The following is an 18,735-nucleotide window of genomic DNA, read 5'->3' on the forward strand; positions in this document are numbered from 1 at the left end:
GTCGTTGGTAAGCTTTGTTATTGTTTTGCGGTTGAGTGGAAGCACGTACGTTACAACAACGTGGCATATATCATAGAGCCGCACCTGCGTGACATCTCAATTTTCGAATTGCGTGACGAGGTTGGCATTATTCCAAGTCAAAATATACTGCACGGAAGATCATCAAGATAAAATGTTGACATTAAGATCGAGTTGATATTTGCTTTTAGTTTGTGTATACTGTGATTTTGCTTTTAAACTGTACAATTTACAGACTTCCGTGTATTTTGAGTTCACCATTATGCTTTTATTCTTATCATCAGGTTATTTATGACATTTTAAAACCGAACAAGAGATCCAACAATATTTAGAGAAAAAGAAAATAGTGAATTTGACTGTACAACAAGTTTTCATTTACACCCGGGAGAATTTTAACCCCTTCCCCTCCCCCGAGCGCTGTCCTTCATTAAATAGCAATAGCCAATCAGAGGGCGAGTTTCACCTCACCTGACCCAGATGGGATAAAAACAACAAACTTTCTTTCCAACACCAGAAGATAGTCTTGTAGCTGTTGCACTCGTTCATTCGGTTTAGTTTACGGCATTGCTGCTCTGTATACAGCCCCCTTTCCACCGCCCCAGCTAGCACAGATTGCCAGCAAGGCTTTTCTGCAAAGCATTCTATGCTGAACTTTTTCTCTTTCGCTCTGGAACCGTGAAAATGGCCAGTTCCCCTTCCTCCGGCTCTGCAGTCACAGTGCCAACTGCCTCCACGAAGAAGATGCGAGTTCGAAGCAAGTCCACGTCTGCGGTTGAAGATGTTAAAGAGGAAGCTCCGACGAAGAATGAAAAACAAGTAGTCGACGATGTAAAGACGACCTTTAAGAATGGTATTAATGGAACACAGAACGGAGCCGAATCCTTGTTCGTGAAAGGCCCAAAGGACAAACACCACGACAGAAAATCTCGGAGCGGACGACGTGGTTTGCCGAAGAAAGGTAAGCTGCAAAGCCGTAGCTTTCCTTTTCGTAAAGTGTTCAATATTACTTTAATCTTAAACTATGCTGGTTTTTGGAAATATAGTGTCGTGGTTTTGTTGCGCTACATATCGGATCTTCACACGAGCTTCTGTTTCTTATCAAAACACGTCTTGAGTTCATGAATATTGCATATGGTGCGGTTGATCCGAGCAGTGCCACGCGGCCGACCGCACATTCAATTGACTTGTGACTTCGTTCGCTCCTTTACCTCGGGAAGTTTCGTTTGACGATGTTTTTTCATCATAAGCATCAACATCAGGTTAACTTTCCAAATACTGCACTTTGGGTGTATCACAACAAACCTTTTGGTTTTGGCGTTGATACGATGCTAGTCATTGTACAAAGTTAGCCTCGTACATGTACACTGCTGTGTTTTGAATTGAACCTTTGTTTCCGTTATGAGTTTTAATCTCTCATTGTGCAATTTTCCAAGTTTCGTGATATCCGCTTTCAAGTCAGGTTGCTTTTGTGCAAGTTAAGAATTTTGGTTGGATGCGATCCCGTTGACTTAAAATATATAGTCCGTATAACCCTCTAGCTTTTTGTCGAGTGTGAAAAATTTGTACTCACATGTAAGATTTGAATTTGAATAACCTTAGGCTTGTAGAAAATCTCTTTGTTCAATGATTTTTATGGACTTCTAAAATCTGTTTTCCAAAAGACTAAATCCAAGTTTCCACTAAAGTGTTCGTTACATGTCGTTTCGTGTTAGTTTCAGAAGGAAGCACATATTTCTTACAAATCGCCAGTCGAATGTCACGAGCAGGAAAATTCAGTGCAAGTTTGTTTTGTTTTGTTTGTTTTACTTCATGCCAGGAACCTAGCCTTTATGATCTCAGCTGTTTATGCGCCATGAAGACCTTTCAGCTCCTTGTTATGGTGTTTACAAAGGTGTTACTGAGACTGGGCCATGGAAGAATTTTTTAAATGGTCAGCTGAAGTTTGTGGAAAATTACGATAGGTGGAAAACACAAAGTTTTGTGATTTTTGTTTTGCAAAACAAAGGCTTTTAAACTTGGGGAAATTTGTAGAACAAAACAAACATTTTGGACAATAATATTGAATATGGATTTTTTATTGAAAACAATAAAAATGCTGATATGTGGCTTGTACAGCTGTACTTTTGCATTAATTTGGTTATATTACTACTTTTCAATTCAAATCCAAGTTTTGCAACTGACCATATTCTTCCTGGAAGAAGAAAGTGTTGATATATGTGGTATTTTAAGCTTAATAAAGGCAAAAGTCTTGGAGCAAAAGTTTTAACTTTCTGTAGACTTTCAAGTAATAACCTTTTGATGACTTATTGGTCTTGGTTTTATTTTGCATAGGACAATAAACTATTGTGTGATCAAAACAATGAAACTGCTCATTTTTTGTTGGTTACTTAGCTGTGACATGCTAGTTATTGTCGCGTTTGTGATATACCAGGTATATTTTGCATTTTCGGATAAAAGAGGGAGTGTGCTTTTGCCAAAAAGTTTCATATCTCTGGTTAGCCCACAGCCATATGTTTCAGTCTTTATTAGAGATATAACAGAAGATTTTGAGTTGCCTTAGAAACAAGTTTCTATTCTCAAAACTGTTTGTTTGTTGCAGTTCAATTTAAAATCCATGCAAGGTGAAAAGCATTGTTATGAAATGACTGGAAACATTCCTTGTCATGGGAAAATTCCCAAATTGTTGTACATTACTGATCTACTGCTATAAATAACAGTTTCCATTGAATGGTAACTACTGTCAAAGATACACTGAGCTGTACTAATACCTGATAGCTTTACTGGGTAAACAATAAGAGCTGCAGTCATTAAAATTGTTAGTAGCTGGCAACCTGCTATTATGACTGGCAACTGATAATGATGTTTGTCTTTCCGAGTCAAAGATGACCGCAACTTCAATTTCAGATTGATGAATGGCGGCTGGCAACTAAAGAGAGGATAGCTAGCTACTAGGTTAAAATGACGAAAAATCCAACCACAATACAGGGAAGCTTTCTTTTGTAAATGACTGGTTACTTTAAATTTTTTCTTTTCTATTTTGCAGTTTTGTATACAAAAACTGCTTCTAAACTTAAAACTTGCATGAACTTTTCCAAATGCCTTCATTTCCCATGCGAAACAGTACTATTTTGACTCCAAAAGTGTCGCTGCCGTGCGCGGCCAAGACATCATGTGATATGCGTACTTGAAAACAAAACAAAAATGGTGGCGGGGTAAAGCCACTTAGCAGAACATGCAGTCGTTCTTTTGAGGTGGAGTGCCTATTAAGCACTGATTTCTTACAATAATACAGAGAAATTTCGTTGGACAGTTGATTAATTATTTTGGTAGTACCTTTCAACATCTGACTGCAGTTATAGTCAGTTTCGTCTGTTGTGATCTGTTTAAAATTCTGATGCAGCTTTTAAGATTCATTACTGGTTAGTAAATTCCCGAAATTAATTTTAATTAGGAGTTGAAGGTTAGAAAACAGATGATCAGTTGCCGAGAAGACACAATTTCAAATCAATGTTGATTCTTAGATGAAAATTATTCCCATTATTACCAACGAATGACAAGAACCAAAGATTTCTGAGAACATGTATTTACAAAATAAACATTTAATAGCTCTTCTTGCAAGTTCACAAATAATGACATCCTTTCCCTCTTTGTTTACCCTGAGTTATGTCCTCTCGTCCTCTACCTCAACACACATGCGAAATTGGTATTCGAACATAAAGTAATAGCATGCAGCTTCCTGTATGAATTAATCATTAGGATTGGTTGTTGTTTTTCTGCTTGTAAAAGCTAACGGTTGAAAAGGAGGCTTTTGCCTAAACACTAACAGAATTCGATGCACAATTGCTTCCACTGTGCACAGCTGACAATTGTCAGAAATCAACATGATTCGTAATGGCACGTCTACTCATTTATGGTTTGATACAACCCATGATGACTTACTTTTCCCCTCTGCTTGTTCTTGTTCGCTTGAGCTATCGAGAGATTCGAGAACATCTCAGATATAAGCGAATAATGCTGTTGAATGCAAACATTTTGAAGCGTTTTGTCACTCGTGTCCAGAAATGCACAAAACCCTGAATTTGGGTACTTCATATAAAACAAACCTTTTGTTGTTTTCATATGACTTCATGTTTTACAGAATTATGTGTGTTTTAGTGAGAAGTAAGGTTAGGGGACACCTTGTGATGTGTATCATACAGTTCATGAATCTCATTAGCGTGCATTTCTGGACATATCTCCGTTTTGTAGCCACAACACTCCCAGAAACAATGTCAAGTAGAGTGACGTCCTAATGTGGTAATTAAAATTAGGTCTCAGTCCAGCGACATTTTTTTTAAAGGAAAAAGCAGGTATTTTTCCCCGAAAAAACTGGTTTTCAAAAATTTCAGACCATTTTTATTGTTAAAGTCGGTTTACATGCATCAAACTCCTAAAAACCGAGGAAAAATTTTTCGTGTCTTATACACTTTAATAGTTCTGTTAACTCTTATACTCATAAATTAATTTATTTTTGATGATCATATGTTAGTAAAAAGAGTACATTGCCCTTTAATCATGTCGCACGTAGTTTGCTGTGATGCAAAATCCTGGACTATGATATAAAAAGGTGTACAAAAAACTTATGTAAAAAATCAAAGGCTCTGATAGAGTAAGGGGAAACTTGAAGCTTACTGACATGGTGAACTTGTTGATTTTCTTTGTTTAGGAAAAACATCTAAATGTAATAGACAATATTTCTTTTAACCCTTTATTAGCCCCAGTATCAACAAATATATTCTTCTCAGTGTTCTCTGTATCTTCTTGTGGAGCTAGTTAGGAGAATTTGTTAAAACATCAAGACCTTTTGTCTTTGGTAATCATTTCCTTTTTTCTCAAATAAAGCTGAATGCTTGATCAGGTTGTGATATTGTGAGGAGAAATTGCATGCCTGTCACTATTTGGCTTAAATGGTTAAATGGATAAGTTGTGAGTTGAAATTCAATCTTTGAAAGTGCAGCTGTGCTTAGCATGTGGTGAACAAATGATTACCAGGTGACAAGAATGCAGTCCCCTAAAGTTCAAATTTCATTGGAGTTTTGGTTGTATTGTTAAGACGTAAAAGAAAAACCTAAAAGTTACACGCAGAGATTGGTAAATACATGATTGACACTTGCTGTGTTACTTCCTAGGTGGAGCAGGAGGAAAGGGTACTTGGGGAGTCATTGGTGAAGTTTTCAATGAAGAGGATCTCAAGATCAGAGATCAGCATGATCCAAACTATGAATCAGAGGAAGATGAAGATGTGAGTACAAGTGCTATATTAAATTATATTAGTCTTTGATTAATTAATGGCAATTAAAGTAAACCAACAACATTTGAGTGCAATCATAGTATAAAAGCAAGGACCTGTCTAAGGATGTACATGTTTTGCCTTTCAGTAACATCTTTCTTCATTCACAATCATTTCAAATTCTACATCTTAAGTTTTCCTATTAATTACATCCATTTTGAAATCACTGGTGATCCTAGGAATCTGATTGGTCCAAAATGATGCAATTTATTACCAAATTGCACCATTTTTTGCTCTAAATTGCATCCTTTCTTTAGCCCATCAAAATGGAAATGAAGTAACACAAATAGAATATTAATATTGACAATGACACTCTGTGATTTCAAAATGGATGTAATTAAGTGGTAATTGAACTTCGTGTCGTGCAATTTTGGTCTGAAATCACACTTGTGATTTCAAATCAAACTCGCGCTGCGCGCTCGTTTGATTTTGAAATCACGCGTATGATTTCAGACCAAATTGCACTCCACTCAGTTCAATTACCAATATTAATATATAATTGCCATCGGTGCTTCCTGAAATTTTCTCTCTACATTATTTTTTAAAGCTATATGTACTTCTTAGTATGATATTTCAGGTTGATCAGATGAAAACAGCTGTTCGTTTTCTAAAATACCCAAGACCTCTCACATTTAAAGAGAGTAATTTCAGGCTATCTGGTTTGATCTTTGGATACCATAAAGAGATTTGAGAGCTGACATTTTGTACCTAATTAGCCTTTAATCAGAGTGGATTCCCTCTGACAAAGGTTCTACATTTGAAACGTCAGCACTCTAATCTCTTTATGGTGGCCAAATTACCCCATCAACTCTGTTGTATAAAACCAAAGATTTGTGAAGTAACCTGAAACAACCAATGTGGTGGATCTATAAAGCATATCCAACCCAATATCACAGGTGCTGTGAAACATGAGACAAGCAAAGATTTCAATGGCAGAAACATATTCTAGAATGTTGTTTGTGATTTTGGTAATATACTTTGTAGGAGCCATTTGCAATTGAGATGGTTAAACCAGAGCTGACTGAGGAAGAGTTTGGCAAAAATGTTACTCCCATTGTGCAGGTAAGGCAGAGTGAATAAATCAACTGTGAAAGGGGATTTGCTCTCTAACTACTAAAATAAGTTTAAAAGCTCCTTATGATAAACTGAACTGTTGAGAGTTCATGTTTTAGACATGGCTTTACTGTAATGTGAGATTTTAAAAGGGATTATGGTCTTTCCAGGGCTAAGTGAAGTATTCACCTAAATTCTAAGAAATAATCATTAAGGATCAATTTTGAGGTAGTTTGATTATTGTGATGTAATATATATCAAACATGAGGAAGAGTGTTTCATGTGGCTAAATGTAATTTAGGCAAAGTTAACCTCGAAGCAATGCTGGTCAGCTGTTTTCCCCAACTATATTAGGGGTAGCCCAATGTCTCTAGCAGGGGCACCTCGTGACTTTTATACGCAGTTGCTTGCTTGCAGTTCTTCGCAAAGTGTTGTCTCAATTGCTTGCTGTTTGCGTGCCAGTTTGTGCTTTGTTTTTTCCCATCCCATCCCTCCCTCTCGGTGGGGGCTAGGTAAGTATTGGGTCGGTAAGTATTCCACTGAACTGTTCAGTGTGACGGTGCTTGGTGGGGGCCGCTCGCAGGGTTGCCATGGATACCTCCTCCTCATGCTAGAGCATTGCCCGGCTCCACCAACTTCAAAGGCACCAACTCCCAAGCTCATCTATTGGTGATGAGTTTAAATCCATTTCCAAACACAGAGTCTGAAATGAGTTGAAAAAATGAGGCACAGCCATATGCATGTTTCTTTAAACCAACTTCAGGGTTTTTGAAAATTAGATAAAACACTCTTTTGAGTGTTTGACGAATCTTCTCAAAACCATAAATACTGTAGTTCTTAAATTTAAGCAAAATTTCAACAAATTTTATGCTAATCACATTTCCAATCCTCCTTCATGGTGGTGATTCCCTTAGCTTTCACTTCATTAATATGGTTAAGAAAGTACTTAAAAATAAATAGTTGGAAAACCATTGTAATACTGTTTTATTGGCAGTAATATTTTTCCAATTTTACTATGGTATTGTTGAAATTTGTCAACTCAATTCAAGATAGTGTGCCTCTTAAAGGAGCACAACAGCATCTATATGTTGAGATTTTGAGGTTGGATAAGGCCTTTGAATGGCTAGGAAAGTTCTATTTCACTTGTATTTTGCTGATTGGGTTTCCAGGCATCAGAACAGCTCACAAATGAAAAGGAGCAATTGACTGTTGAAGTTTTTAATACTTGAGTAAACTCTTACAGTTGTTAATAGTTGAATTTGTGATCAGTGCATTAACCATCAACAACACTCGTACCCTGTCCCTTTCAGTACAATGACAGTTCAATGCACAATGGTGCACTCTCAGTAAACTGGTGCAGAGTAACTTCTTGACTTCCCCAGACTGTATGTTTTGTTTTCATTTCTTCAGGAATACTTTGAGCATGGGGAGACTGACGATGTTGCGGTGAGTCATGATACAGGATTCTATAGCAGTGTACATAATGACATTGACCTCTGAAAACAAAAATTCGGGAAAGTTAAAAAGTGATAGACCAGCCATGTTAGTTAGCTTCTACTAATTTAATTAGCTGCACGAGATTAATTAGGAAAGTCATTCAGGCTCATTGTTGGAATTTAGCCTCAAAATAAAAAAAAATAGTCATTAAATTTCTTATGATAGTGAGTCTACAGTTTGTCAAATTCAAGCTAATTTGAAGCAATTTGGATTTCTCAGTAAATTTCTTGTTAACATAGTTTTTGACCGAGTGCTTCAATAATATTATGGTATGATCATTCTAAGCTAGCTAGATGCTAACTTAAGACATTTTCATTCTGAACTGTTATAATTTATTGTAATAAAATTTATTCTGTTACAATAACTCTTGTTCTTTTATTGTTTAATTATTACAGATGTCCCTTTCAGAACTTAACATTTCTTCAAGGAAATATAAGGTCAGTGTTCATCAATTTATTTTCGTTGAAATGTATTTGTGGATTGCATGCAAACTGAAACTCTCTTATTATCATTCAGACAGCCTGTTAATGTTGTAATGAAGTCAGTGGTAGTTTTTTGTTTTTACTGGGGTGGTCTTATAGATTTTGTTTTCATTATTCAAAAACTGTGGGTTCAGATGTTCAAAGATGCAGTTCTTGCAGAAAAGGTCATTGGAAATTCCAAGTGGGACATGATCTCAAAACCGAACATTATTAAAGAAAAGGAAGAAGCTAAGCAGGAATTTTTAAGAGGTGGGGAGTGGGGGCAAAAATCTCCCTTTGAGGCAGAGGGTTGCGTGGATGCAGTGCGGCTGAGTGGTTTGGTTGCTGGACTTGAAATATCAAGGTCACAGGTTTAAGTGCCACTTTGACCACTTAGCTGGAATTTTTACTCAGTTTATCCTCAAGTTCAACTCCTTGGATGCACTTGTAAATAGCCAGCTGGTCTGCCTCTTGCCAGTTTGGATTTTTGACCATGTTGTTGTTAAATTTGAATGTAATATTTGTTACAGTCGAACCTGTATATAATGGCCCTGTATTAAGCGGCCACCCTCTATTAAGCGGCCAGTTTTCAAAGTCCCGATTGTTCTCTCATATAAACGCTGCATTTGTTACCTGTATTAGGCGGCCACCTCTATTTAGCGGCGGCGGCCACCCTTTAGCAGTCTTATGTTTGTCTTTCTTTGTTATTTTTACCTGTATTAAGCGGCCACCGTTGAATAAAAACTAAGCCATTTGTTATTTTATGCAGTATTTTATTGTGTTTAAAATGCGATCCAGCATCACTATAAAGAAATAACATGTACAAAGCTACTGTAAGCTGATACTCGGCCGTATTTAATATCGTTAACGCTTTTCAGATGTTCACAATGTGCTGAAGTACAGTACCATATCACAAATGCTAAAAGAAACTCGTTTTGAACATGGTTCACTCTTTAGCAAGAAATTCCTCTTTAATTAGCTTGTTCTTCAGAACATTGAACATTGAGCGTAGCAACTATGAAATGACTGAATGAGATATTTTGTTGTGAACTGCTAGTCACAGAAATAGAACACTGTATACCGTAGAAGAGTAGAGGACGATTTATTGCATAGTACTTTTACACAATGTTACGTATATTATACCGTTAAGTTGCAAGTTGGCACTGAACTTTGTTTACAGTATTGGTAGCTTGAAAGAGTGTTGATTGTCCTATTGTTTCCTTGCATAAATTGTTTTTGTATGATATGCCATTAATATTGACATTAGACAACGCCCAGTGAGTATTTTCCGTGATCCTGTATTAAGCGGCCACCTGTATTAAGCGGCCAGTTCCTTAAGTCCCGAGGGTGGCCGTTATATACAGGTTCGACTGTAATTAGTCAACACCAAGAAAAACACTGCAGAGGAGTTTGGGGTAAAACAAACTTTACTGAGACAAGTGTGAGAAAAAAATAAACCCCCCTTGGGAGGGAGGGTGGGTAAAATTATCAAAGAGAATCACCACAAATGACCTTTGAAACAAAGGAAGTACAATATATCGACCCAGGAGAAACTTGACACTGACTGATAACAAAGGCAGGTGTAAGCGCTTTGAAAAGGTCAAAACCACCATGTGAAGTTTTAAATGCTCAGCCCACTAGCACCTCGTGCTAAAAATGTTGTTTTTGGAGTTACAGATGAAGGAAAATGCAGAGATGGTTTAACAGTTAATGGTTGTACATACCAGCTAGCAATATTTTAGCAAAGAAATGTTCCAGTTTTTGTTGAATGCTTTTGGTTATTAATCCCTCAAAGATGCTTGCTTTCATAAAATGGGTGACAATGTGATTGACATCTTTTGAAGCCACAAAATGTAGCACTGAGCTATGAAATGCAATGTTTAGAAGTCTGTAAAATAAACTGTGATGTGTGTATTATTTTAATGAACACAGGTTCCTGCCCTGGCCGTCTGCCTTGCACTGGAGAAGAAGGTAAGATACTGTGTATAGTATCTATTTTTAAGTAATGACATCCATTATTCCAGCCATAGTTGAAAAACATTCATAAATGGTTTTGGCTGTGTTTTGTCAGCTGCCATCAACAAAAAACTCTCCTTTTGAATTGTAAAAGTGCTGGTTAAAATAGATGTCATTAAAAGCCCCTTTAACCATGTTTCCTTGAAACACATCCTTTGTCTGCAGGCTACTCAGAGAGAGATGGTATCAGTCCTGATCTCAGATTTGTATGGCAAACACCTTAGCCAACATGACATAGCCAAAGGTAATTTTGTTACATACATGTACTAAAAAGGGAAGAAAGAAAATAATTATTATTATAGTCCAATTTTTTAAATTGGCTAACTTATGGTGCAAGTGCACCTAAAATCTAAAATCAACCAACAGCTGCTGTTGGGTGTAATGAATTAATTTAAGATCAAGGCAAGTTCATTTCAGTGGGCTCGAAGATCATGTTGATGGACTTAAATCAATTTTATCTCTTTCTGTTTTATTCAGGGGTGGGCCTGCATTGGTTGTTGTTCATTTTATAAACCATGATCATTATTAGGGTTGGAATTTGGTTCTCATAGACTTGTTGTTCTAAAGTAGTAAATAAATCTTTTATCAGACTTTATCCTTTTGTGGGCAGAGAGAACGGAAACTGATTAATATGTTAATTAACTGTTGTCCATTTTGCCCTTTTGTTTAATAGCTGTGATGTGAGTAGAATATCAACACCCAGCCCATTATATTCATAGTTAAACCCAGTTATGCCCAAGTATATAGTACTTTCCATACTTACACCCATATCTTAGTACTTTCCTTGGAGTCGAGGTAGTTACGTATACCCTGTATCTGAATGGGCGATTCCAGAAAATATCCATACCATACCACGGACGGCTTTTAGGATTTCCGAAGGGGAGGGGGGGTTCACGATTATGGAATTCCGAAGGGGAGGGGGGGTTCACGATTATGGAATTCTGAGGGCATGGGGGGGCCTTTGCTCGTTTTTTAATCAAGGAAATGCTGTTTTCGAAGTTTTGATTCGAAAGATTAAAGTACAATCAAGCATAATTATGTGCAGCGTACTGGTAGCGATCGCGCGTGTTTCCATTCTCAGCTTGTGAAACAGCGGCCGAAAAAGGTGCAATCCTTTAATATCGCTTCCTTCACTGTTTATTACTGGGTTAAGTGGACAGGTAGTCATCTTTGAGAGGAAGACACGGTTACGATTTGAAATGAAGAAAACGTGACATCGCCTTTTGAGATTCGATGATCTCGATAATATTTATGCAAATTTGTAACGCTACGCCAAAGATGTAAACAAAGTCTGCTCAAAGGCAAGCGAGCGGCCACGTTGAAGTTTCCCCGGTTCCTTGCCGAATTTTACCGTAGACGTTGTACGTTTTTAAAAAAGGAAATGCTTTTTCCGAAGTTTTCATTCGAAAGATTCAAGTACAATCAAGTATAATCTTGCACAGCGTACTGCTTGCACAGCGAAGATATTTCAGAAGCGATCGTGTTACATTCCGCGAAAAAGCCGCAATCTTGTCCACGTGCTCCGGCGTAAGAGTCGATCGACTGGAAGGCTGCTCTTGTATGAGGGTTAATGACTGCTACTTTTTTCAGTAACATTTTGTAAATAAAGTAGATAATTACAAAACAGCAACGATGCATGTTTACTCGTGAGGGACTCGGGCACGTGGAATCGAACATTCAAGACGCGCATCACATATCACTGATAAATTTGCATAAAGTTGTTTTCAATGTAGTTGACAATCGGTAATTTTCTTCTTCCTCGCTAAAAGCGTTTGAAATAGTTAATACTAGGTATTCGTAATGTGGTAATTGAAACCACAAGTTTTCTCTTGATAGCGCCTGGAATCACAGATACAATTTTATTTAATTGAATTTTTGGTTCAGAAACTGAAGCCGACTGAAGCATGGATTTTGTGCGGGTATAAAACAAGGGGTGAAAAGAAATAATTTTTGTTTTCATCCAATGCGTTGTTCTAGTTTCCTACTTTTCCTAAAGGAGTTGAATGGCACAAGAAAACAAAGAGGAGTAAAACTGCCGTAAATGGTGTTTATTATTATAGCCAAATTCGGACTTGAAAAGAACATTTCACGGCCTGGCCACTAGCGATAGGTTTTTCTTGTTGCTGAAGAGTAAAGCTTGTCGCCTAGCGCTGCTAGATCGCAGCCCTGAGGAGGCATAAATTCATGTTCGTTTGTTCATATAGGCGTTGCTAAAATCGAAAATGTACTTCCCAGAAAAACCGGAAATTCTGAAGGGGAGGGGGGGTTCACGATTATGGAATTCTGAGGGCATGGGGGGGTAATGCATTTTGGATTTTCCGAAGGCAAGGGGGGGTTAAAACATGGAAGCCGTCCGTGGTTGGGTATGGATATTTTCTGGAATTGCCCAATTGGCCATATCCACTATCAAAAGCTACAGTACATGTCTTTTAGTGAGCAATGTTCCAGGGCACTGAGTATGAATTGGTTTTAATGGAAAGCATTCTTATCTACAGGTTTTCAGCAGCTGTTAGATGACCTTGATGACCTTTCTCTGGACACCCCAGAGGCCCCTAGGGTAATCTGACGCACATAATGAACATCTGCATTAGGGAACTTGCACAGTTGCAAGTCACAGATGAAAGCTTCTACTTGTTCCCTGAGCTTTGTTGAATTGTCTTTGCTTCTCGCCATGAAAGACATAATAGTAGAAACACTCAACCTCTGATCACTTTCTGTGATGTATTAGCTTGTGTGCTTAAGGTCTCTACTAACAACAGAACAGGTATCTAGAACATGTCAGTTTTACTTTTGGGATATCCTTTTGCAAGTACATATAAAGAGTTATAATTTAATGCTAAGGACATGTTAAATTGGCCATTTTTTGGCATAAAAATGCATGGTTACCAAGAAGCCTTGACTGTAAGAGATTTTTTGAATTTCTGGAATTATACAAAAATGGATGTTGAAAACCAAGTAACAAATCTCTGAACAAGAAATCTAGAGGTTTGCTTATTTATTTTATTCCAGAAACATACTGCTAACACTGTTAAATTGAACATAACCTTAAATATTTCAGTAGACTTACTTGTGAACTGCTTAATAACAGTAGAGGGTTAAATTATGTGAACTTAGAGTGCAGTGATTTTATTTCTTCCATTTCTCCAGATTCTGGGGAAGTTTATTGCCCGTGCCATTGCCGATGACTGTCTGCCACCGGCGTTTGTCACCAATTTGGGAGACACACCTTCAGAATCAAATCAGGCGTAAGTTCCCTGAGGGAATCATGGTCTTGTTTTCTCATTTTCCCCATTTGAAGTTTAATATCCATGTGTGTTGGCTAGAAGCAAGTTTCTACTGATGAATCATCCTTATAATAATTTTCAACTACTTCATATTGCTTTTTATTATGTAATCATTACAGTAATTATTGCATGTGAACCTGTGCTTCTAACCATTTTTGTTTTTTATAATGCCTCTCTAAAGTTGTTACCTGGGGAAAAACCTTCAAGGAGTCTTGCAATCATTCTTTGCCCTGAAATGTTAGGTGTCCAGGCAGTCGTATTATTTCCTTGGCACAATCCTGCTCATCAAAATGTTTAAGAGTTAGGGGGTATTTATTAATCTATTATCACATCAGCCATCATCAATCATTTGTTATTAGCTCTTTATGAAATTGTTTGATTTTCTATAACAGGAAAGCTTTGACTGAAGCTGATGTGTTGTTGAGAATGAAACATGGAATGGTGCGTTTGGACAGTGTGTGGGGTGTGGTTGGGGGACGACGCCCTGTGAAACATCTTGTTAAAAAGGCAAGGATCTTAGAAAGTGTTAATAAATTTATATATGCAGTAGTCTAGATTTGAAGTTTCCTTCTCTCCTTCCTAAAATTGAAACATGTTCTTACAAGAAAGTCTTCATTTTCTAGATGGCAAGTAAGTTAGATCTTTAATTTTTACCTTTTAGATGGGTTTATTGCTGAAAGAGTACTTGTCTTCAGAGGATGTTGAAGAAGTGAGTCTTTGTTTGTCATTTTTAACATGCGCAATGAACAAGTTATCCCGATGTGGGGATTTTGTCACTCGGTTGGTGGGAACTGTAAACTTTATATCAATTTAATCGGAATGTAATAAAAGACAAAAATTATTCATGAGTCAACCTATAATGCATGTATTCAACATCAGTCAAGATTTTGGTCACGTGCAAGGCAACCAAAATCGTTCACATGCATCAAGTTTCATTTGGTAAGAACACGACGCGAAGAAAAAACTTATGGAGGTTCTTGAAAGAAAAACTGGATGCTTTTTTGGTCGATTGGCAACCACGTAAAACAGCCAAAAGAACTTGTACGTCTTCCTTAAAGTTTGCGTTGCATCAAGTATTGAAAGGAATCAGAATGCGTGTGTAAATTAAGCCCTGGCTGAACGATCCAACATTGTTGTACAACATTTGTTAGTTCAACAATGTTGAAAACCTGTGCTAAATGTTTCAACATTGTTGAACTAACAAAATGTTATACAACGATGTTAGATCACTAAGCAGGCGGTTAATTTTAATTGTTTTGCGTGTTAAGCAAATAACATTATGTACATACTGCATTCCTGTAATGCAGCATGGCATCCATGAATCCTTGTAGCTTAGTTTGATGCGAGTACCGCTTTTAATATGGTTACCCAGCTATTCACATCTGCATTCAGAAGTTTCACTCACAGGAGCCTTTGATCATTCATTAGAATAGATAATTTGCATAAATTGTGAAGGGTTCATTTTGCTTGGGCTCTATAGTAATTACCTTGAGTCACGCCCGTTCTGTTTTTGTTTTTCTCACCAGGCAAGTCGCTGTGTACAAGACTTGGAAGTACCTCATTTCTACCATGAGCTAATTTATGAGGTATTAGTATTAGCTTGCTCCTTTGTAAATTTTATGCAGTCTTCGATTAAACTGAAATTTAGAAAAGTCTGTTCAATACTGGATAGTAAAAAGTTAGAAAATTTTGAAAGTTAACAGTAACAATGGGAAAACCTGCATCTCACTTGTTTAATATGTTTGGATTGATTTTTACCAGATGTACAAATTAAGCCTATTTTTACAGTTTAACTTTTTGCTATATGATCTCCTAACAGGCCATTGTTATGATGCTGGAAGATGGCCATGAACGTGTGATGTTATTGACGAAAAACTTGTTTCAGTTCTTCTCAAAGACCAACATCGTCAAGCCAGATCAAATTAAAAATGTAAGCATCATATTTATTTTGAACAACTTTATATGGTTATATACATCTGATACTGATCCGTTGAAGCCGTCTGCAGAGTTTTAGGAAGCTACCTAACGAGAAGTGTAAGGTCATAAAACATGTCTCAATTTAATTTCCCAGGGATTTGAACGTGTGTTTGACTCGTTTACTGACATTCAGCTGGATATTCCAAATGCCCACACCACCCTGGAGAAATTCACTGACATGTGTGCCCGTGACGGAATTATTCCAATCTCCTTTACTTTGAAAGTCCCATCCAGGTATGTTTATCACTCACATTAAAAGGTCTGGATGCATAACCGTTTGTGTGTAATTCTTGGTTGTTCATTGCATTTGCTTCGACTTGCCTTGTTTTTAGCGTGTGGCGTACGGTTTACCGAAAAAAGGCCTTATTTTAAATAATTTATTTCTGGTCTCTTGTCATCATTTTCATGGATATAAAGGGCGAATTTTACCCTCAAGATCTGTGCCGCCTCACTCTGCTTTTTGTGTTCATTTCTTTTAATAAATGGTTTTTATGTTAGTAACTGAAGACGTGATCGTCTTGAACATGTCTTTTTCTAAGAATTTTTTATTGAAAAAGACTGCTCGAATTAGAAAAAAATGCGGGGCAATGTTCTTGGAGTAAATTGTGGGCCTTTTGCAGATAAATGTCTCAACGTAAAAACAACGGCGATATAAGATAAATCATCTCAGTTGTGAGGTATTCCCAATATATATATCCAAAAAAATTGTAAATTTCACGGTGCATAGTTTCATCCGCAGAACGTACTCAGGGGTTTAAAGTGGTGCACTTTCGTCTGACAACATTTTTTGTGTTGTGTTTGCAGGGGCCGCAAACGCTTTGTGAGTGAGGGTGATGGGGGACTCGTGAAAGCTTAACCACCTCCCACCTTGCACACCCAGGAATCAACCGATGAGACGGACATTAATTAATAAGGCCTACTTTAATACGGAGAACATTCTTGTTTGAATAGGATTCACTAAGGGTTTTCACTTCAGGAGCCAAATTCATAAAGCCGTTCTAGAACAAGCATATCTTATTAGTATTGGAATATAAAGGACTGATCTTTAGAAACAATGTTCAGGATTCATCTTAATTTCAGATTACCTACAACCCCACTCTGTCGTTTCTGTGTTCGGCAGATTGATGTGTCGGTAGCTGGGTTGTATTTGTTAGTTGGTGGCCCTGTCTGGCTTCTCTGCTGCACTGGTACCATGAAGGGAAACGCTACGAGTGTGATGATAATTATCTAATGTGTGCTTTTCATTTCCCCGTTCCTTGCCTGACGTATATTTCAATTTATGACCTTCATATACAAAAAAATGATACATACAGGACAAAACGAAAAAATGTGTCTTACTGCTGAGTCAGCTAGATTTTGACATGTTTGAAAGGAGAATGTACTTTAAAGAAGTCAGTTAATAGAGCTTCTAAGCTTATCTTGACTAATACTAGGTTCGCTAGTTTTTAAGTTCCCGAAAACAAACAACAAGCTAGAGGCTTTCGTTCTTTCCTGTGTTATACTGGTAGTTACTACTTTTTTTGTAAATAAACGTTTCTTCTTCCTTCTTTACAAAAATTAATTGGGAAAAAACTATTTCATCAGTGTTTTATGCTTGACTTCTAGAATCCTTAGACTCTATCTTGTTCAGTTAGCTGTGGGTAATACCCATCAGCCATTGACTAGAAAGTGCAGCACGAGAAAGCGTGGGTGCTCCATTGTTAAAACGAAAAATGACGAAAAAAAAAAAAAAAGAACATTAAACTGGGTATATTGAATGAGTAACTAGGTGGGAGAAAACAAACTCATTTTATATTATCGCTTCCGCGTGAAATTTGTCTATTTGTCTTAGCTGATTTTTAGTGCAATTTGCATCTTTTTCTCCTTGGTCGTTTGTGTAAGGATTTTCCTCTTTTTCGTTCTTTTTACTTCAGTTTCCGTCACCGTTACTACTGAAAGTGAAAATCAACTGGTCTTGTCATAGTCATCTTATTCAAACACGTTGTCTCTCTGCTCTTAAGTATAAAATTGTACAGAATCTGGCTTGAAAAACTTTCTAAAAAATAAAAAAAAGATCAAACCTTCAGACTATTGAATGTTTGTGTTCAAAATCGTTGGGTCGCGTACATTACAAATGGGGGAGTTGGTTGCGTCTGGTGTGTCACCCGACCTTATTCAAATTAAGTTACTGGCTATCGTGCCATTGAATAATAAAAAAACAAAGTATTTGCATGCAAAATGCTGTTGGAGAGAAGACGTAATAATAACTCTGTTTCTACTCGTAACCAACAGCGCTTTACAACAAGAAAACGTCAATTAAAAACAACTAGCTAAAATCGGACTTTAGACACAACTAAATTACAATTTAAAAGAAGCTTTATCTTAACGTCTTTTTTTTTTTTTTTTTTTTTTTTTTCTAAGAGACCTCAGGCCAGTAAAGAAAACTGGGTTTAACTCTTGCTCAAAACTTTGGCGCACCAGCTGCTCTTCTGTATTTTTTAAATATCGGACGACTTGCTTTTTGGCGTGCTAACTTGAAACAAATACCACCGGCCACATTATCTTGGGCTTGAGTCTCTGCACTGAGCAAAAGGGAGCAATAAGCGGGCTCGGTCTGTACTGTGATTAAGTTTGTAGTTTCCCTGATTGTCGTTTAATGTAAATTTTATAATAAGATCACAGCTGCTTTACCCTGCGAGCAGAGGCCCTTCGATCTTCCTAGATAAGTCGGGAAGAGGAAGATCGAAGAGGAAGAGGAAGATCGAAGGGCCTCTGCTCGCAGGGTAGAGCTGCTTAGGAAGGCTAATAATGTGACACCGGTGGATACTGTTTTTATTTTTAGCTCAATGATTGTTACACAAAAAAGAGTTCAATTTGAAATTAGTTTCAAGTTTGAAATTAGTTTGAGTTTCTTGGAAAAAAAATCAGCAAGCTCAAACGTTTTTGAGCAAACTTTGAAAAGAACAGAGAACTGACTGGTAAATATAGTAATTAGCACTATAAGGAAACGTGTTCATTAGCTAATCGCAGCCATCACAAAACATTTTAAAATATCACTGATAATACCATTCACCCCCTCCTCATTCAACAGGGGCAAACAGGGTGGTCGAGTGGGAACTGG

General features: G+C 37.2%; 1 protein-coding gene across 2 annotated transcripts in view; it reads left to right on the plus strand.

Annotated features, from left to right (window-relative positions):
- Nucleotides 1–17,700, plus strand: part of LOC146464923 (programmed cell death protein 4-like) — an 18,064-nt gene extending 364 nt beyond the window's left edge. Inside the window, exons 2-16 of one of the 2 annotated variants that reach the window (XM_085129201.1) lie at nucleotides 708–976; nucleotides 5,187–5,299; nucleotides 6,332–6,409; nucleotides 7,811–7,846; nucleotides 8,293–8,334; nucleotides 10,291–10,329; nucleotides 10,540–10,618; nucleotides 12,870–12,931; nucleotides 13,522–13,619; nucleotides 14,051–14,165; nucleotides 14,320–14,367; nucleotides 15,185–15,244; nucleotides 15,478–15,588; nucleotides 15,730–15,869; nucleotides 16,440–17,700. In XM_085129201.1, the coding sequence (XP_084985327.1) occupies nucleotides 760–976; nucleotides 5,187–5,299; nucleotides 6,332–6,409; nucleotides 7,811–7,846; nucleotides 8,293–8,334; nucleotides 10,291–10,329; nucleotides 10,540–10,618; nucleotides 12,870–12,931; nucleotides 13,522–13,619; nucleotides 14,051–14,165; nucleotides 14,320–14,367; nucleotides 15,185–15,244; nucleotides 15,478–15,588; nucleotides 15,730–15,869; nucleotides 16,440–16,491 (1,290 nt within the window). In that variant the 5' untranslated portion in view covers nucleotides 708–759 and the 3' untranslated portion in view covers nucleotides 16,492–17,700. Of the gene's footprint in view, nucleotides 1–57; nucleotides 977–5,186; nucleotides 5,300–6,331; nucleotides 6,410–7,810; nucleotides 7,847–8,292; nucleotides 8,335–10,290; nucleotides 10,330–10,539; nucleotides 10,619–12,869; nucleotides 12,932–13,521; nucleotides 13,620–14,050; nucleotides 14,166–14,319; nucleotides 14,368–15,184; nucleotides 15,245–15,477; nucleotides 15,589–15,729; nucleotides 15,870–16,439 lie in introns of those variants that run through there. The other variant, XM_085129200.1, reaches the window with a different exon arrangement.
- Nucleotides 17,701–18,735: the final 1,035 nt, after the last annotated feature.

The sequence above is a fragment of the Pavona decussata genome, unplaced genomic scaffold (genome assembly GCF_977016875.1).
Source record: "Pavona decussata unplaced genomic scaffold, jaPavDecu1.1 SCAFFOLD_161, whole genome shotgun sequence".
NCBI classification, from domain to species: Eukaryota; Metazoa; Cnidaria; class Anthozoa; order Scleractinia; family Agariciidae; genus Pavona; species Pavona decussata.